Here is an 18,405-nt window from a genome sequence, read left to right on the forward strand (position 1 = left end):
GCTCACCCCTCTGACCCGTACTATGGGCGAGCAACTCATCACTCATCTCACCAAGAGAATTCCGGCCACCGTCGCCACCCTAGCGGGACAAGTCCGACGCAATCCTGGTAGGCGAATTTGCCACTTTCATATCACGGACGTTCCTGACCAGAAGATAGGGACGCTCATTCATATGGTCAATATGCATTCGTGTCACCGACCTGGGAGTAAGTGAACTTCAGTGATTGTTAGTTGAAATCCGTCTGACATTTTGTCCGCTTAGATCCCAAATGTGATACTTCTATATTCGCCGTGAGATTGACTTGACTCACCCGTTGAAGCAGGCCCGAACAAACCATCTCTTCTCCGACGTACGGTTCGCACGAGGCTCGTATATATGGCATGAGCGCACCCCCGCCGCAACTGATGCGTGGTTATGATACTTCCCGACGTATCCATCCCGGCTCCATAGAGTCTGTCCACCCTGGATTGACCCACCAGATGCCTACGAGCCCTTCCGGGCGCTTCACCCCGCCGACGAACTCGATGTTCGACGTGTCCATGGACTATTCAACAAACCCATATGCTCCGGAGATTTCTTCTCCCTCGCATTCCGATAGCAGCTCTTCGCACGGCAACACCAATGACCACGACGAGGGCTTCAGGTCGGCTAGGCCATCCAACCCATCATCCCTCAGTACGCCGCCGCCCACGGGATACGCAACGTCAGGGCCCGGTCCAAGGTCCGTACAGCCAAGGGACTGGGACCAGGTATTAAGCGGACTGCAAGACAGATATGGCGCGGCAGGGGGATTCGCGAGTAGCCATCATGCAGCCATACCGGCGGTGCCGGCCTTGGTTCAACCGACCCACGTCTTACCACTCGATAATATGGTTCCCCAACGTCAAGACATTGCTTCGCAAAGGGTCATCGCCGCCAGCGAGGCTCGCAGGAAGAACCCTCCCCAGTGGAGCTGCCCTATCTGTCAACAGACGTTCACGACGCGGACGAATTGCGAAGGTTCGTGCCGTGACTTGCGGGACATAGACACATCCTTACAATCCGCCGTGTTTTCGCAGATCACATGCGTGCTCATAGCAACCAACGACCGTTCAAGTGCGACGATTGTGAGAAGGCGTTCGCGCGCAAGCATGAACTGAAAAGGCATCAACGCACAATCCATTCCACCGAGCGCCCATACCAATGTGATATCTGTGGTGCAGGATACGCCAGGAGCGATCAGCGGACCAGACACATGGCCAGTGAGTGCTGCGGGACATTCATAGACCCACTCCACGTGCTGATGTCACATCATCCATCCAGATTGCAATGGCAATCCCAGCACCGAATAAACTGGTGAGATACTGCAATCTTCGGCTATGTCTGTGTTCATTTCCCAATGCTATCCAGAACATACCAGATTTTCGGAGTCGGCGCTACGTAGTATCTTGCTGGCTTGGCACGTCGCGACGGGTCTATGTTGATATCTAGATTTCGGGATCTTTCTCTAAATCGGTCATCTTCCTGGTTCAATTCCGTCGTCTAAAATGACCTAGTGATTCTACACTATTCTCCCATAACCTTTTCTCATACTGTACATGACGGCAGATAGAACCGCGTTGATAGATATGTATATTAATGATTATGCATGTGTGACCCTTCAGGGCACATCGAATTCAGGGACACGACTAGGAGTGATAGCACATGTAGCGGGTATCCTCAATACTGCCCTTTGCGCGACTTTTATCAGCTGCATGCCATGCACGACCGCTTCAGACTCAACCCTCTCAGTCACAAATCGTATGCCGCGCGCCCGAATCAGATGTCAATATATCAAGGGGGATTCTTCCACACTTTGACGGTTCCATCGGCGCTGGCGGTGATCAATTCACCAGCCTCTGTGGGGTGATGTTCTGTCCAGAGGATGACCTTATCGTGCACCTTTGCCGGAGGATTGGGCGGAAGGACACTGCTCTGAAACACGGCGACTGTCAGTGGGGCCGTCGATCCAACCTGGATCGTATCCGTCGACACTCACATCAACCAGGTCCCAGGCCCAAACGGCCCCGCTTTCATCGCCACACAGTACGCTGGCTTCTCCGTGACCAAAACAGGCCCTACAGCGATACTGGGCCACTGCGTGCCCCTCGAATTTATTGAGAAGCTTTCCGGTTGCGGAGTCCATCAGTCGTATTGTGGAGTCGAGGGTCGTGACAAGGTATGTGCCATAATCCTGCGTCGGAACAACCGCAGTCACCGGTTCTGTTTCGTGTCAAAACAAAACAAAAGGGATCAGCGGACGTGCTTCATGATAGCAAAGAATAAACGAAGAAGTTGCAATGCTAGGCGGAAGAAGCGACAAAGTACCGAGCATAAAATACTCACGACCGATAAAATCGGACCGCAGTTCGCCTTTGCGCAAGTCGTAAGCACGAACATAGCCATCCACTGAGCCAGTGAGCACAGTGGTAGCGCCGACATGGAGCGTTTGTACTGCATCCCCTGCCTCTTCCAAGGTTTGGATCGCCTGTGAAGACTGCGCGCTGCGGTCGGCGGTTAGCATAATGTGGCAGCAAGGAAGCGAATTTCAACACGTACCGCAAGTCCCAGAACCTCACCGTCGTATCAAAGGATCCTTCCGGGAGTATCCATCAGTCCAGAGAGCGACTTCTCCAAGCAGCAAACGCACCGCTCACCAGAACGGTTGCATCAGCATTGAAATCAACAGTGTTGACTTTTCCCATATGACCCGCAAACCTTCTGATCGTCTGGCCGGTAGTGACATCCCAGAGAAACACGGAGCGGTCCCCTCCACACGAGGCGAACTTGCTGTTATCATGCGACCTGTCGCACGAAAGCATTCAGAAGTTGGCGACCGGTGATCACACCCAAGAACAGGACAAGGCGCTCACACAGCAACGGACAGGACTTCATAGCCGTGTGCGGAGTATACTTTTATTTCCGTTCCTAGTGTCGGATTCCACAGCCGAACAGTGCGATCTTGACCGCCGGTCAAGACATACTTAGCACTGCCTTTGGCGTATCGCGCAACATGGACTGGCCCCTTGTGGTTCGCTAGCGTGGTGTGTAAAGTACGGGGTGTCTGAAGCGCCGACATGTGTCGCCAAAAGACAGTAATCCCGATGCGGATGGCTATGTAGTATGTCACCAATGGAACATGTGCACGAAGAATCAGCAATCCTTGTTTGATGAGAACCTGAGCGTTCCTCTTGGTCCTCACTGAGTGCTGGCTACTAAATGCAGAGACGGTGAGAGAGGCGTTACGCCGCAGTCGTGGAAAGCAGTCGCGATTCATGCTACCGGCGGATTATGTACTTTTCAGCCACCGGGTACCATCTTCATCTTACCGGTCGTCCTTGACACGCGTTTCAACCGTTCCTCGTTATGTCTACGTTCGCAAAACCTAAGCTGAAGGCAGCTAGAGAAGCCATCGGCAAGAAGGATTGGACCAAAGCCCGTGACACGAGTGCTGAGGTTCTCGAATATGAGCCGGATAACTACCACGCGTTGGTCGATCCCTTGACTCGCATATCTGAAGGCCTACAGAACTTCGTATAGACATGTGTTCTTAGGGCTTTCCTGCTTTGAGCTAGGCGAATACCAACAAAGCGAGCAAGTAATCGGATGCTTTGCTGTTGTCTGTCGTTGGACGTTCAATTTGTTGTGATTCCAGTACTCCAGGAAGGCTATCGAGTTGAATCGTGATCAACCACTAGCCTGGCAGGTGAGGCTATATTTATCTTCTAGGAACCTTTTAATTGTTGGCTCCAGGGATTAGTGAAGTTGTACGAGCGGACTGAGAGATGGGACGACCTTCATGATACGGTGCAGGCATTGGCGGATCTTTGGGCTAAGTCGTGAGTTCAACAGTTTTTCGCGGACATCCTACGCTGACATATCGCACCCTCCCAGAAAGGATGCGGTCAAGTGCGCTGAAAATCTCCAAAAATTGGTGGATCTCCGACGTGACCACGGAAGTAGCCAAGATGTAAGGATTCGGGGTTGGCCTTACGTCGCTCTCACTGAGCGAACTGCACAGGTTGTCACTGCACTGTCCAACTTCCTTCCGGATTCCCCATACTACGACACACTTTCATTACTGCCTCCCCCCGATCCAACGAATCCGACAGGGACGACAACGTTCTTCGCGCAATCCGCAATCCACAATTCCCTTCCGATATTGGAAGAGATCGTAGAGCTGTCTGAGCGGGCGGAGGAAAACTCGATCGAGAAAGAGATCGAGAAGCGGAGAACTCGACTTGGCGCCTCCAGTGCTCAGCAGCTACGCCTCGAGGTTGGCCGGGAATATTGGTCTATCTCTAAGGTAACATGGACTTTCGAAGAGGTTTCAAACTGCTCACGCGTCTCCAATACCCTAGTTACCTAGACTATACACCGACATAATCAACCACCCCAATACCAGCGACGAACTGCGTCGGGCTACGGAATCGAAGCTTTTGCGGCATAAGCAACGCTATCTGTTTGCTCTGCCTTCGTCGGGTGACGCGGCATCTACGAAATCACAGCTCGCTGAGGAAGTGCAAGATCTTGTGAATGGTGCTGTATTGCTCGAAATCCCGGACGAGCTCGCATGGGAGCTCTATATCGCAAGCAAAGACGTCGATACCCTCGGTGAGTGCTTCTTCTTCCGGAAAGAAGCGAACTTATATGAGATCTAGAGGCATATGATTTTGCACTGTTCCGTCGCTTCATGTGTATCTTCCCTTCCTCAGACTTGACCAAGCTGCTCCAAGGTTTCTTCGCATATGCACAGATACCTCCGAGGGAAGAAGGCGATGATGAAGCAGTTGATGAACAGCCTCCAGAAGAAGACCCATATGATACTATCCTCGCATGTAACTTCGATGCGGGTGCAATTCTTTACTCACGGTCTAATTCAGGACGCATTCACTTCATTGAACGAATCGGTGCTTGCTCATCGGATCCTTTGCGAGGTTTATACGCTCGGGGCCGATCATGAGAATGCTATCCGGGCTAGCGAGTCAGGACTGGAGCTTGTGGGAAAGACGGAACAGAGCTGGGGGAAGAAGTTTCCGCAGTGAGTATACCGCATCTTCGCAATTTGTCATCTGAACGCAGCATTTACGCAGAACGAGAAAGGCGTTCCGTATCGCTTTAGCTACAGCGCTCGTACACTTCTATCCGCCGAAGCACCACGCGCGTGCATTAGGGATACTGGATGATGTGTTGGCCCAAGACCCTGACAACGTCCCATGCCTCATGGGTAGAGGGTACGTCATGCAATATGCCGGAAACTGGGAAGCCGCAGGCTCGCTTTTCGAGCGAGTCACGGAGGTAGAAGATGAGCATCCGGAACATGGGCTTCGTGCTCGGGAGGAACACGCATGGTGCCGAATGCACCTCGGCGATGCTTCCAGGGCCGCAGAGGCGTTGCAAGTTGTGCTCGATAGCCTCGATCACCTTCAGGAACACGGTCAGGACCAGGCTCGGTGTTGGTGGAGGCTTGGGCAGTGTATCTGGCACGCCCGCGGTTCGTCACCTGATTGGCTTTGATACGCCTCTAGCTGATGGGCAGCTGTAGATGGAGACAAAGACGTTGCCTATCGCCACTTCATCACCGCCCTTAAACGTTCATCCACGTTCGCACCCGCGTTCACATCTTTGGGAATATACTACTCTGAGTATGCTTCCCCTCCTGATCCGACCAGAGCCTCCAAATGCTTCCAGAAGGCGTTCGAGCTGGACGCTCGTGAGAGTGATGCAGCGCATAGGCTCGCGCAAGGGTTCGCCGAAGAAAGGGAGTGGGATCTTGTGGAGGTTGTGGCAAGGAGAACAATTGCGGGAGAAGGAGGTCTCGGGGGAGGAATCGACGTGGAGGAGGGGGCCGCCGCTGCTCGCCACCTTCCCACCAACGTATGGGCGTGGAAGGCCGTTGGTATTGTCGAGCTAGTTAGCTGCATCTTTACTGTCACCGGCGAAAGCTAACCCGTGCTGTAGACTAGACGAAACTACCCAGCCGCCATACAAGCACTGCAAACGGCTCTTCGTGCCCATCAACAGGACCACACATCCTGGCTCCGGCTCGGAGATGCCTATTACCGAGCTGGTCGTTATGCTGCTGCTTCGAAAGCACTCGCTCGCGCAAAAGAATTGTGCCCTGATGACTGGATGTGCTCCTTCTTCATCGGCGAGGTTCAAAGGCAAACAGGGTTCTTCCGGGAAGCTGTAGACTCGTTCGAGTCAGTCTTGGAGGATAGGCCTGAGGAATTGGGCGTCCTGATGGCACTGGCACAGACATACCTAGATCGAGGATTACTAGAAAGCTCGTCGGGCTTCATCTCACGAGCAGAAGAATCTTGCCTCAGTGCAATCAAGGCAGCGCAGCGGGCGATCGAGTGCGGATCAGGGTTCCGTCATCTGCAGCTCAAGATCATCGGAGACGCCTTGTACCACCTTTCCTCGCGACCAGCGTTCACCAATGAACAGGTCGTGCGGCCTGTTGTCAATTCTGTCCATTCACTGGTCGGCGATGACGTCAGCGAACGGATCTCCGGGTTCGTCGCATCCAACCCGCTGAAAGCGGCTCTTAGCGTCTGTGGCGTAGAACTACTAGAAAGTGCGCTCTTCGTATATGACCACCGCCTAGATCTTGGATTTCACGACGACGCATCTGCGGCAAGCGCTTGGTGCGACCAGGCCGTTGCCTGCTACAAATGGGGAATGGTGTCCCAGGCAGAGGAACAACGGAATCTCGCCTTGAAGAGAGCAACGGCAAGTATGACTGAAGCGGTCAAAGCCGATCCCGGAAATGACACCTATTGGAACCTGCTTGCCTGCATGTCACTTCGAGAAAGGCCCAAGTTCGCACAAAATGCATATATCCGAGCCTTAGAGATCGATAACAAGGTATGCATCCTGTATGCCACTTTCATCGTTATAACAAACGTCGCTTGCAGAATCCGGTTACTTGGACGCATCTTGGCTTGCTGTATCTCTATCATGGTGACGCGGAACTTGCCAACGAGGCTTTGTATAGAGCGCAAACTCTTGATCCTGATTACACACTCGCTTGGGTGGGCCAAGGGCTGGTGGCGACCGCGAACGGCCACGATACTGATGCCAGGGCCCTCTTCGAGCACATCAACAACAGCTTGACCCCGACGGTTGTAAGTGCCGATTCTCTCCATGAAGCAGGCAGCAAGTGACGTGGTTGTTCTACAGGTGGCGGCAGATCTTGAATACGCATCACGGACCTTCGAGCTGCTGTCTAGGCCCTTACACGGGCGTGCAAGATCAACGGAAGAGTTCGTGCCAGTGTTTTTCGCCCTAGATCGTTATTGTAAGCGGCGCCCAGAAGATGCCTCTGCCCTCCATTTGTTTGGGCTTGTATGCGAGCGTATCGGTCACATCGAGCTGGCCGTAGAGCTGGTAACACGTTCGATCGAGATTCTGGAAGGCATTTACGAGGACACGGAAGACGCCACCGTCGAGCGACAGTTCGTGATTGCAAACACCACTCTCGGAAGAATGAGGGTGGCCACGGGCAACTTTCCGGGTGCACTAGAATCTTTCGAGACCGCCCAGGCACTCGTTCCGCTGGATTCTGATGACCGCTCCATAAAAATTCTCCGGTGTCAATGCGACTTCGGCCGCGCGCTTGCATATTTTAATCTTGGTCACCACGATGATGCACTCGCAAGCTTCCAGACGGCATTACAGATTTCTGGGGGGGACCGCGAGATTAAAGGACACGTTAGCGTACTGCTCTCTCAGGCCCTGTGGGCATTGGGCAGTACGGAGTTCCAGGAAACGGCGAAGAATCATCTGCTTCAGAGGTGGGTCACTCACGTTCATCCGTATCATGTGCTGCGACCCATACAGTTTCGCAGCATTGCTGAGGACCCAGAAGATTTAACCGCTATCAACACGCTCGCCGGTATGGGCATCGTTTCCGAGGACAGCAGCCTCGTCGACGCTGCTCTATCGGAACTACTCTCAATGTCCCTGGATAAGCGGCAGCAACTGGACCCCGGACGGGAGGTGCCGTACCTTCTGCTTCAACACCATCTCGGTCAGGTACCATATCCGTTGTCTCCCCATTCCAACAGAACCATCTCACCTCGGCTGGTTGTTAGAATGATGTGATGGGTGCAATATCTCTCGCGCAAGCTGCGGTCGTTGCGGAACCGACACGGCCAGAATTGAAGCGCAACCTTTCAGTGTTGACCCTGCAACAAGGCGATTACAGCGCAGCACTGGCTCTGCTTCCGCAATCTGAAACGGAAACAGCAGACGAGTCACGTAAGTCAACGCCGCTTCGAGCCGTCGCCGTGACACTGGCCGGTGAAGACAACGCGGAAGCTCGAAGGCTGGCCCAGAAGGCGGTGATGTTGAGTCCGGCGGACAAGCGAAGTTGGGAAGTCCTGGCTCTGCATTGCCAGCTGCACCAGCCTGGAAACGGGCATGGATTCTCGTCCTGAACCGGCTCCATTCGCCTCGGGAGACTGTTCGCATGTGCATATGACTCTGTCAGGGTGACTCTCGACATTGGCTCGAAGAACGCATGATTGCAATCGTTTATGGGCCGATTCGCCGAGGTTCGTTGGTGAACGGAGTTGATAGGGAAAGAAGGTTGCATTGTCCAGCGTGGCTTCTTGTCACGGAAACACCCCGGTTGCTTGTCCAACATCTCTCGTGGTTCTGAAACGTTGGAAGTTCGTAGGCTATGCAAGGTTCTGTTCTGTCCCGCACGTAATGATGAAGGAGTCATTCGAGCTGAATTGCACCAGAAGTACGCACCGTCGCGGTGTTACCGCATCTAAGCGCTTGATTTGGCCAGCCCCGCAGCATCGCCATGGCTAAGGAGAATCCATGTGCATGGGCCAGTCCAGAATACCAGCCGTGAAGATTTAGACTCCACGAACCCACGAGCACGATCTTGGAACGACGGAATACATATGCTGCGGCGAAGCATGATTTTCGGTACTTCTACGCAGGCTGTACCCGGCTCGATAATGAAAAACCGGGGATTGCTGTCGGACGGGGCTTGCACTCAGAAATAATACCAATCAACAAAGTATGCCCGTTAAGTACGTTCCGGTATACCGCGATTGAAAACCGCAATACCAAATCGTCTCGGACGATGATATGGTTGGGGGACGCGACCCACACTAAGCCGCTCTTCTCCCGTTCATGAACGTATGTGAACTTGCCATCGCTCGCGAAAGAATATGAAGATGAACGACCAGACGTCCCGACGCGCAGCCGCGGTTGTCTCCGGATCCTTCGTTGGTCCCCGCTGCGAGATCTCAAGAATAGCGGCGCTTCGGCCGACGAGAGCGGGGCAAGATGTGTTGGACGGCTCCACTCCATTACCAGCACGAGGCCACCAGGCATGAATGGTCTTCAGAGAATTAGGAGCAATGAGCAGTGGATAGGCGATTAACAGCTATGAATGTAGATGTAAGAACATGCGGGCTCGGCTATGACACGACTGTGAGGATCGGAGTTCGCCCGTTCGTTCCAAAGGAAACCGAGTACCGGAGCGCGGCCATCGTGGATGCGAGGAAAACTCGACGGCTGACGGCATCCCCTGGTGCGGCGGGAAGGGCCTCCGCTTGACCTTTCCCGGATTCGGGGACGGGTTGGATCTTATCGGCCTCGACGAGCCAATATTGCAGGCGAAGAGCCATGTCTTGGGATGTCAATCCTTTCGTCGGACTGGTGATCCAACCGAGGAGACAGGGCAGAAACGATGGTGAGCACGAGACGAGAACGTAGTCTGCTGAAGAACACGTACATCCCACGTTCCCGTAGAGCGCTGGCGAGCTCGGTTTGAGTGAGGTTCGCGCCGTAGTTCTCCTTACGCAGGAGATCATCGTCCTGTGCGATGTAGGACAGGTAGCGATGTAGCCGTCGCCGCCGTATCGGCGGGGGACCAAACTCGGATATCGCTAAGAGCCTATCCACAGAGTATAATCAGAGGCTGTCCAGGAGAGCAGTTGGAGTCCGGGCGAGTGCACGGAGCTGACGACTCACCCGCAAAGCGCCCTGGACGACGTGCTCGATAATGCACTGATAGGGACAAAATGGTCGGGGTTACCCTGCTGCCGCACGACCTCGAAGTCCGGCCGGAGCGCATGGTAGTAGAGCACTTGCTTGTCCTGGGCCTTGGAGGCTATCCGTTCCCGCTGCGAGGGCAGAATGCAGGTGCTCGGAAGCATGAAGGGGGCATACAACACGATGAGCGGGATGAGCTCTTCAAGAACAATGATTGTCACGACGAAGGGTATCATCCTGTACAACGGACGTCAGTATCTGGCTACGTACAGTCCACAATGGACAACGCACTTCAGGACATCCTGCCGATGAGTACGGATGAATAGGGCCTCTTTTCGCGTCAACGGTTCTCCCCCGTCTGCCACTCGCTTGCGTATGGCCGACACTTTGCTGCCATTCTTCCATATCTTCTTGATGCCTCGGAAGTAGAATTTCTGGAAGAGAAGGGACACATTTGAACATATCCGCAGAGATTATATCTGAGGCGCTGTAGGTAGCTTACCGAAACCTCCTTCAGCGGATGCCAAACCTTCTGGAAGACGTTCGCATCTTCAGGCGTCGGCACCATCACTCCACGTCGCATCGCGTCCTGTATGTCCTCCTTCATCACCGACAACACCGAACCTTGCGTCGGCGGCGGCTTCGGCATCTCCTTGGGCGGCGTCCTGGTGGGCTGTATCTGTTGCAGCTTCTCCGAAGCCAGGGGTGTGGTACCGTTGGTGGCTGTTGAAGCCGACGATCCTTGCGAGTCATCGGCTTGCGACTGGGGCACTTTCACAGGACCTGGGCGCAACTCAGCCTTGGGCTTGCGAACGGCGGAGGGCGGAGGTGGTACCACAGGCCCCGAAGTGGAGCCTTCTGGTAATGGCGGCGGCGTAGACAACAGCCTTATCCCTAACTGCTGAGCGTAGATAGATTGTTGGAGGTGTATCCGGCCAGCATATTGGGCTGCCCGCCTCCTTGGACACGCGACTACGGATCTTCAGAAGGGGTCAAAACTCAGAACCCGCGAGTGCTGCACAACGAAGCTGAAAATTCGCACCTCGCCACCAACCCATCTCGACGAAACGAGCGAATCATACAACTGATGCCAAAGCTCGCGACAACTCTCCAATAATGAAGTTGGAAAGGACACGGATTAGAGTGGACACGAAGGAAAGAGGATGAGAAAGAAATGTCTGGAGCTCGGCCACCTGCCGGTGCCGCTGGGACGCGTTACGCCGCTACGCGCCGACTCGGGAATCCGTATCTTTGCATGCGACTTCCTCCGCCCACTTTCTTGCAACGTTTGTATTCGGTTGGGTTTCTATCCAAACGCTGCTTTTGTGTCACGAACACTAGACCATTGGCCATGTCCAACCCAACGCTGCACCCTATCTTCAACCTCTCCCAGCATAACTCAGAATTAGTTGCTCGGAATTTATCGGCAGCCGGAGGCGAAGCAGCCATGTCTGCTATGCGAGCGACTCTCATGGCTATCTATGGCTCGAAAAAGACCTTGAAGCCGCCGTCGTTCAGTGACGAGCACTTGGCACTCGTCGCAGCCGACGTATCGCCATCGACGGCATCGCTCCAAGCCACCGGCGATTTCGGGCGCGCCGTAGCGGAGGCTGCATTTGCTACGGCGTGCGGAAGCATGCTCGCTGGTCAATCGAGCGAGAGCGACGAGTACGGTGACGTTGCTGTCTTTTTGGGTGACGGTGAATACGGACCTGGTCACGAGGGAAAGGTTCTGGAGGCGTTGGGACTCGTGCACTGGAAGGAAGGGGTGCGTATCGACTATTCATCAAAAGAACATGTTCATGTTGCTGATGCGCGACTTGCTAGATTGAACCAATACCGCTCGATCCATCCACGGGTCTCCCGAAGACGACATCCGGCACGGGCGAGGCGTTCTCTCATCTGACGTCTCTCTTGCAACAACTGAAGGACCGCTATGCGTTCTTGGCCAAAAGTTCGGAGACCCCGGAGAAGGTGTTGTACGTTTTGGTTGGACGTCTTTCGGATGGCTGGGTTGGTTTAGTCGGCGTTGGAATCTGGTCGGATTTGTGATTGACGGGTTAGAAGTTTCATTGACGACGCGACACGAACATGTGCAAATGTAAGAGTAACGCATGATTACCGTAGCAATGTACCTATATACAATATAACGACATAAATAGACATTCCGTAGATCTAAAGTACAATACTGACCAGGATGATTCCTCAAAACTCGAAGCTTTGGTCCAAGTCTTTCTTCAGATGGTCTTTCATTCCTGGAGGTAGCAATGGTTTATTGTCCCCTGTCGCCATGTACCCTGTTTATTCGCAATGAGCTATGGATTCATCTGATTGGGGTACTGACTCACTGAATGGCATCTCAACGCTCTCGTTCGCCGAGAAGGTGATCGTTGGGTAATCCTGACGCAGAATACGTTCAGCAGACAACTCCCTAAGTACTATTCAACAGCGTACGATATACGGTATCTTGTCAAGCGGAACTAAAACACAAAAGCTTCCAGTCCTTCGTCCCAATAAGAAAGGAGATGACACACCCTTATCATCGACTACTTTTTTGGTGACTCCCAGTGCGGTATCCGTTGTCATCTGTATCGATCCCAGATGGCGGGTCGGGAATCCAAGCACTCGCAGCTCCGATGTGCGATCACGCGGAGGATCATCACCTGAGCGATTCATCCCAGGACATATTCAATCCCGGCGTTGCAGCGCCGCTTGTCCTGACTTACCAAGTATGCCCTGTTATTTTGGTCAGACCATGTGTTGAATATCTTAAGAGGAGGATGCGTTGCTTACACCGAATAAGAAGCAAGAAAAAACCCCGTTGCCATCCTCGGGTGTCAACGCAGAGGTCGCTTTCGGGTCGAGGAGACAAACTTGGTCAATCGAGATGGATTGAGATTTCAGCCAGCTCAGGATGTCGTCGGTATGTGCTGCTCCTTTAGCTGTCGATGGATCCGACGATGCGTTGAGAGAGGACAACAGCGAGCGAGCGGAGCTGTCCGAAAGATGGGTAAAGTGCACAGTGCTGTCCTTGCCTGCAAGCGCGAGCATATGCTACTGCATGGATCGCAATTTAGTCTGACCCATCCTGTGCAGTGACCCGGTGTTCCATGCACCTTATATTCGAGTTCAACCCATTCCGGGAGAGCCTTCGGCGTATGGTCGTCGGCCTCCATGTGCTCTATCGATAGCCGCAAGCTCGTAAGCATGAGGGTTCGCCCATAGCTGCAACAACATACTACCAACCGATGATGTACGAGTATCCCATTGTGGTAAGGACAGCTTGCTCGATGGAGGTCACTGCACAGTGCAAAACAGCTTTCTGCAGGACGCCCTCACATGACCGTGAATACTTAATGGTAGGATATACTTTATTCTTATTTACAGATTATTTACAAACTGCCCGATGTGAATATTTTATGGTTAGGGTTAGCACCATCCAGAAACAAAGAAAAAGGCCTGCCCAGCCCGAGGGCCGAAGCAGGACAGGGAAATATTTAGAAAGTGCATGCGCCGAAGCACATACAAGCCGCCGTTCCTTCCTGTATGGACAAGGTCGCCGTGCTCTGGGAAGGCCCAACAGCCCGCACTCCCAGGACATGAAGGGGAGCACGCCTTCAAGGTAAGTATGAGTTGTTCGTAAGTCGGGAGGAGGGTTATATACCAGGGGTCGCGCACGGACCAGGCGAGTGTTTGGTCCAGCTTGACGGAAGGACCGTGAACGCATACAACGTAGTTACATAGGCCACACTAAGTATTCCGTCTTCCAATGAAGGATCGATCACATTTCATGTTCTATTCGATAACCGCAAGTCTACAACACTCCGCGAATGGTACGTTACAAACAATAGCCAAACCACTATGTAGCAAGTCCACGATGTACACGATGCGTTTTGCGACTCCACGTATAACGGTGATGAAAACAGCGAGGAAAACTATGTAATCTATCCGCCCATCTTGCGCATTTGTACCGCATGCTCAATCATCTAACTGAAGGCACTGTCCTTTCTCTGATCCAGAACGATGCCCTTACAGAGCGTCGGGAGAAATATCACCAAGCGTGTTGAGCTCGGCCGCGCTCCTGGCACTGAACAAAGACTGAGGGTCATCACCGAACTCCGATCGGGAGTCAATGTTTTCCTGAGCGTCGCGTCAGCATCGTAGACGACGTCAAGGAGTCTCAAGAGAATACTAACGTCGAAGTAGTGACGCGCAAGACTACGGGGAGCTAGAAAGCGAGCGCTATGATCAGAATCCCAACGACTATGCAGAACATAAGCAACACTCACTCTTTGGCGTCTTCGGCAGTCGACAACTAGCACCACTCTGAAGGATGTGGTACGCTACAAGGCCAGACCAGCCAGTCTGGTGGGACGCGCCGAGACCGCGACCATCGTCGCCGTGGAAGAACTACACGATCCACTGTCAGCACGGACAGACTCAGTGACCACCCGTTGTGGATGTGACGAACCTCGTAGAACCACACATAATCACGGAAGTGAGGGTCGAAGTCCAACTTCGGGTTACCACCATTCGTCGCGCGCCTGCCATCCATATCGCGACTGAAGATGTGGATGATCCGGTGCTGAATCTCCTCCGCGACGCCAACAAGGTTCATGTAATCACCACTCCCGGTGGGACATTCCACCTTGTTCGCGTTCCTCAGCATAAGCGGCACGAATGAGATGCGAACTGCGTACCTGGACGTCATCGCCGTAGTATTGGTAGAATCGTTGCAAGCTCTCAATCAGGATGAAGTTGACGGCAAGCCCTGCGCGCCGTCAGGCACCGAACGCGTGTTTTTTTAGTAGACACTCACAAATTGGCCCTCTCCAGTTCGAGTTGCCGCCGAACATGCCAGACTTGGAATCGCCAGGCCAGTAGTTGACCTCGTAGCGCTGTCCGTTGACGTCCATTCCCCAGGGGTGCTCATTGTGGTACTTCGAAAGACTGAGGAAAGAAAGGGTTAGCCGTAAGTGATAGCCATGGAAACTGGGTCCACATACGAGCGAATGCCATACTCGCTCAAGAACTCGTCTTCATCGAGCATCTTCTCCAAAATCCTGACCAAGCGCTCCTTGCTCGCCAACGCCAGCAACCTTCGTTGACCCTTACCACCGGCTGATCAAGCGCGACAGCCATCGATCAAAACTCATCTATCACAGAGCTGAGGTGGACTACACACCCTTCATGTTCGCCATGGTGCGGTCCGAAAGCTCTGGCCGGTTGTCGATGAACCACTCCATACGCTTCTTAAAACCTGGGAAGCGGTCGATGACATTTGGTTCGAGCACAAGCGTCGCATAAAGTGGTATCAGCCCAACGAGCGACCGCACGGGCAGTTGCATCGAGTTGCCCGGTGAGTACTGAGAAAGGCAGGCTGAGCACGACGGGCATCGCCCACGGTATTCAGTGCACGCACCTGGATAGCATCGTAGTACATCCCATCTTCTTCGTTCCAGAGACTGAATTCGTCGTCGCCGGTCCCACGGAAGGTCATGGCATCCGCAATGAATATGAAATGCTGGAATGAGTCTGAGCGATGTTCAACCAAGTACGGTGAAGTTTAGCATACCTCGAAGAACTTAGATGCGATATCCTCGTATACTGGGTTTTTCTTCGCCAGCTCCAACGCGATGTTGAGCCTAGATCGACCGGTTAACACACAATTCATAGAAGAACTGATAAAGAACTGACATATTGAGGCAGTAGAACGCCATCCACGCGGTCCCGTCCGCTTGCCGGAGCGTACCACCCGTAGGCAACGGTTCCGAGCGGTTAAACACACCAATGTTATCCAACCCAAGGAACCCACCCTCGAAGATATTGTTCCCATCCTGGTCCTTCCGGTTTACCCACCACGTAAAGTTCAGCAGCAGTTTCTGAAACACGCGCTCCAGGAACGCGTAGTCCTCACGCCCAAACAGCTTGCGCTCGATCTTGAACACCCGGAACGTCGCCCACGCGTGCACAGGCGGGTTCACGTCCCCAAAATTCCACTCGTAGGCGGGGATCTGCCCGTCCGGCTTCATGTACCACTCGCGCGTGAGCAGATCAAGCTGCTTCTTCGCGAAGCTCGGGTCGACGACCGCTAGGGGCAGGCAGTGAAACGCCGTGTCCCACGCCGCGAAGAACGGGTACTCCCACTTGTCCGGCATGGAGAGGATGTCGGCTATATGGAGGTGTTTCCAGTCCTATACGACTGATCAGTTTCCTCTGGGAAACCCCAATAGAAATTGACTCCGCTTACCCTGTTCCTGACATACTTCCTTCCCGGAGGTGGGGGCGGCTGCGCCGGATCACCCTCCATCCAGGGCTTCTGTATGAACTGATAGTATTGCTTGGTCCACATCATACCACCCAAGGCTTGGCGCATGATCTGCTTCAAGTCGTCGCTGATCGGGCCCAAGACGAGCTTCGAGTAAAACTCGTCGGCTTCCTGGCGGCGCTCCTCGAGTGTCTCGTCAAACAGACCCTCATCTTCGATCGACGGGTCCTGCGCTGGCGTGCGCGGCGTCAGCTTCAGGCGTACAACCGCGCAGCCACCATGAGGGGGCACGTCCTCGAACGTATAGTGCGCGCCCGCCTTCGTACCCCGTCCCTCAGGGTTGACGTAGTTTGGGCCAGGGAACGGCGTCCTTGGGCCTTCTTCCGGTGTGCTGTCATCCTCGTACCGCGAGTCCTGGCGCGAGTGTACCTTCGTCTCGAAGTAGTGCTCCGGATCACACTGCGGCCGGTGGGAATGCACAATGTGGTCGTGGAATGCGTCCTTGACGTACTGCGCATCGTTTTGCCCTCCGTATAGCCGATGGAAGTTGGTGTTGTTCTCGGTGAACATCAGCTCAGGCTCGATCGTCACGTCCTCATCAAGCACGGCATCCGGCTGCGGGCCAACGGGCGGCGGGGATGGCAAGGTGTAGAGGTGCGTCTTGCCAAAGGTTGGGTGCGATGCGGTAATAACGTTGTCACCCGCGCGGCGGAGTGAGGGCATCGGCGGTTTCTGTGCGGGCCAGGACCAGGTGTTCGTAAACCATAGCTGGGGGATAACGTGCAGCGTTGCGGGTTCTGGGCCGCGATTGTATGTTGTGATGCGAATATATATACTGTCTGGATCCTCTTCATCTTTGGCGTACTGAAAATAGGCGTTAGCATGTCCTGCGTCATGTGACAGCGTTTACCTACCTCGACAAACACGTCCCAGTACCTGTCTTCGTCAAACAGGCCCGTGTCCATGATCTCGTATTCGGTCACCTCGCGGCTGCGGTTCTGGTTTTCCTTGATAAGCTCCTCATACGGATACGCCTTTTGAGGGTATTTGTACAGGAACTTCATATACGAGTGCGTCGGCGTTGAGTCCAGGTAGTAGTACAATTCCTTGACGTCCTCGCCGTGGTTACCCTGGTGGCCGGTGACACCGAACAGACGCTCCTTGAGGATGGGATCCTGACCGTTCCAGAGGGCCAGCGCGAAGCATATACGCTGATGGTTGTCGGAGATGCCGGCGATACCATCTTCGCCCCAGCGATATGCGCGCGAGCGAGCGTGCTCGTGCGGGAAGTGCGACCAGGCGTCGCCGTTTTCGGAATAGTCCTCCCGCACCGTTGCCTGTACGTGCATGAAACATCGGAGTATATGCGCATCGATCTTCACTTACCCACTGCCGCTCGCTGAGATACGGACCCCAGCGCTTCCAGTGCTTTTTCCTGGCATCGTCTTGATCAAGTCGATACCGTTCGGCGCCATCGTACTTGGTCCCGAGCTTCTCGAGCAGACGTTCACGATAAGGGCGGCCATCACGCTCGTCCTGCACTGTCGGCGCCGGCGGTTTCGATACCTTGGGCGGCGTTGGGCTGGAGGTGATCACAGCGGGCTTCGGGATCTGGATGGTAAGCGATGGATCTGAGCCGGCGCGAGCCGTCCCGTCGCCGCCGTTGCTCGCGGCGGTCTTGCCAAACAGCCTGTCTTTCATTTTCTGCGCTTTCGACATGGCGGGCAACAGAGAGCGATAAGACGGTGAGGGCGGGGAAAGAGAAGGAGGAATGGAGAAGAAACTCGAACGCGACGCGCGGGGAAGTTGGGACGCGTGAAGGTGAACCCGACGTCATCAATCTGGAAACATATGATGGCACCGCCGGGTCTCGCGCCGGACAGGCATTTTCTCAGGCGAAGGTCAGAGATCTGGCGCGAGGGAAACTGCACGGAGCGATTCCAGCAGATAGGAGAGTGGGACTGGGCTGAAGTTTTGGTGAAGCGCTCAGATGGTAGTGTGGACCGTGTCTAAAGCGTATCTGGAGCTTGCGTGGCAGCTTCGAGTCCCACAGCAAAGGAGGGCATTGAGTTACCGGTATGATGCTAAGGAACAC

At 54.0% G+C, this 18,405-nt stretch overlaps 7 protein-coding genes across 7 annotated transcripts; 3 read left to right on the plus strand and 4 right to left on the minus strand.

The window, feature by feature from the left end:
- Positions 1 to 480: 480 nt before the first annotated feature.
- On the plus strand, positions 481 to 1,547 carry PUNSTDRAFT_124864 (uncharacterized protein). Its single transcript, XM_007381038.1, has 5 exons — positions 481 to 722; positions 890 to 1,000; positions 1,060 to 1,242; positions 1,304 to 1,336; positions 1,391 to 1,547. Exons 1-4 carry the CDS (start codon positions 563 to 565, stop codon positions 1,330 to 1,332), a joined length of 483 nt encoding a protein of 160 aa, XP_007381100.1. The 5' UTR covers positions 481 to 562; the 3' UTR covers positions 1,333 to 1,336; positions 1,391 to 1,547.
- Positions 1,548 to 1,559: 12 nt separating this feature from the next.
- Positions 1,560 to 3,098, minus strand: PUNSTDRAFT_98723 (nuclear mRNA splicing protein; the record flags this gene model as incomplete). Its single annotated transcript, XM_007381039.1, has 6 exons — positions 1,560 to 1,954; positions 2,019 to 2,242; positions 2,366 to 2,523; positions 2,579 to 2,615; positions 2,670 to 2,824; positions 2,893 to 3,098. The coding sequence occupies 6 exons, from the start codon at positions 3,096 to 3,098 to the stop codon at positions 1,814 to 1,816; spliced, it is 921 nt and encodes a 306-aa protein (XP_007381101.1). The 3' UTR covers positions 1,560 to 1,813.
- Positions 3,099 to 3,385: 287 nt separating this feature from the next.
- On the plus strand, positions 3,386 to 8,702 carry PUNSTDRAFT_118913 (superkiller protein 3 SKI3; the record flags this gene model as incomplete). The annotated part of the gene is made up of 16 exons (XM_007381040.1): positions 3,386 to 3,507; positions 3,560 to 3,617; positions 3,675 to 3,725; positions 3,773 to 3,858; positions 3,914 to 3,989; positions 4,041 to 4,325; positions 4,381 to 4,633; positions 4,681 to 4,853; positions 4,903 to 5,060; positions 5,113 to 5,513; positions 5,565 to 5,932; positions 5,981 to 6,889; positions 6,940 to 7,149; positions 7,205 to 7,818; positions 7,873 to 8,059; positions 8,119 to 8,702. 16 exons carry the CDS (start codon positions 3,386 to 3,388, stop codon positions 8,461 to 8,463), a joined length of 4,296 nt encoding a protein of 1,431 aa, XP_007381102.1. The 3' UTR covers positions 8,464 to 8,702.
- Positions 8,703 to 9,465: 763 nt separating this feature from the next.
- Positions 9,466 to 11,122, minus strand: PUNSTDRAFT_111682 (uncharacterized protein; the record flags this gene model as incomplete). The annotated part of the gene is made up of 6 exons (XM_007381041.1): positions 9,466 to 9,703; positions 9,783 to 9,944; positions 10,022 to 10,279; positions 10,334 to 10,476; positions 10,545 to 11,022; positions 11,085 to 11,122. 6 exons carry the CDS (start codon positions 11,120 to 11,122, stop codon positions 9,466 to 9,468), a joined length of 1,317 nt encoding a protein of 438 aa, XP_007381103.1.
- Positions 11,123 to 11,393: 271 nt separating this feature from the next.
- PUNSTDRAFT_131739 (uncharacterized protein) lies at positions 11,394 to 12,094 on the plus strand (the record flags this gene model as incomplete). The annotated part of the gene is made up of 2 exons (XM_007381042.1): positions 11,394 to 11,810; positions 11,870 to 12,094. The coding sequence occupies 2 exons, from the start codon at positions 11,394 to 11,396 to the stop codon at positions 12,092 to 12,094; spliced, it is 642 nt and encodes a 213-aa protein (XP_007381104.1).
- Positions 12,095 to 12,247: 153 nt separating this feature from the next.
- PUNSTDRAFT_131740 (DUF431-domain-containing protein) lies at positions 12,248 to 13,310 on the minus strand (the record flags this gene model as incomplete). Its single annotated transcript, XM_007381043.1, has 8 exons — positions 12,248 to 12,339; positions 12,391 to 12,442; positions 12,497 to 12,522; positions 12,577 to 12,705; positions 12,769 to 12,778; positions 12,836 to 13,096; positions 13,159 to 13,223; positions 13,289 to 13,310. 8 exons carry the CDS (start codon positions 13,308 to 13,310, stop codon positions 12,248 to 12,250), a joined length of 657 nt encoding a protein of 218 aa, XP_007381105.1.
- Positions 13,311 to 13,822: 512 nt separating this feature from the next.
- PUNSTDRAFT_83245 (uncharacterized protein) lies at positions 13,823 to 18,056 on the minus strand. Its single transcript, XM_007381044.1, has 14 exons — positions 17,697 to 18,056; positions 17,225 to 17,647; positions 16,293 to 17,174; positions 15,740 to 16,236; positions 15,618 to 15,687; positions 15,465 to 15,566; positions 15,228 to 15,408; positions 15,049 to 15,163; positions 14,862 to 14,992; positions 14,743 to 14,813; positions 14,514 to 14,690; positions 14,332 to 14,452; positions 14,239 to 14,270; positions 13,823 to 14,182 (listed from the first exon to the last, which is right to left on the minus strand). Exons 1-14 carry the CDS (start codon positions 18,027 to 18,029, stop codon positions 14,072 to 14,074), a joined length of 3,246 nt encoding a protein of 1,081 aa, XP_007381106.1. The 5' UTR covers positions 18,030 to 18,056; the 3' UTR covers positions 13,823 to 14,071.
- Positions 18,057 to 18,405: the final 349 nt, after the last annotated feature.

This window comes from Punctularia strigosozonata (assembly GCF_000264995.1).
Source record: "Punctularia strigosozonata HHB-11173 SS5 unplaced genomic scaffold PUNSTscaffold_3, whole genome shotgun sequence".
Taxonomy (NCBI): Eukaryota; Fungi; Basidiomycota; class Agaricomycetes; order Corticiales; family Punctulariaceae; genus Punctularia; species Punctularia strigosozonata.

What these genes read in the sequence shown, in the direction of transcription:
- PUNSTDRAFT_124864 (XM_007381038.1), top strand. Translation starts at nt 563, where the DNA reads ATGCTCCGGAGATTTCTTCTCCCTCGCATTCCGATAGCAGCTCTTCGC. An exon ending in ACGTCAGGGCCCGGTCCAAG is followed by an intron (nt 723 to 889) that starts GTCCGTACAGCC and finishes CCCAACGTCAAG; the next exon opens with ACATTGCTTCGCAAAGGGTC. An exon ending in GCGGACCAGACACATGGCCA is followed by an intron (nt 1,243 to 1,303) that starts GTGAGTGCTGCG and finishes TCATCCATCCAG; the next exon opens with ATTGCAATGGCAATCCCAGC.
- PUNSTDRAFT_83245 (XM_007381044.1), bottom strand. Translation starts at nt 18,029, where the DNA reads ATGTCGAAAGCGCAGAAAATGAAAGACAGGCTGTTTGGCAAGACCGCC. An exon ending in AGCGAGTATGGCATTCGCTC is followed by an intron (nt 14,993 to 15,048) that starts GTATGTGGACCC and finishes TTCTTTCCTCAG; the next exon opens with TCTTTCGAAGTACCACAATG. An exon ending in TTGCGCGTCACTACTTCGAC is followed by an intron (nt 14,183 to 14,238) that starts GTTAGTATTCTC and finishes CGCGACGCTCAG; the next exon opens with GAAAACATTGACTCCCGATC.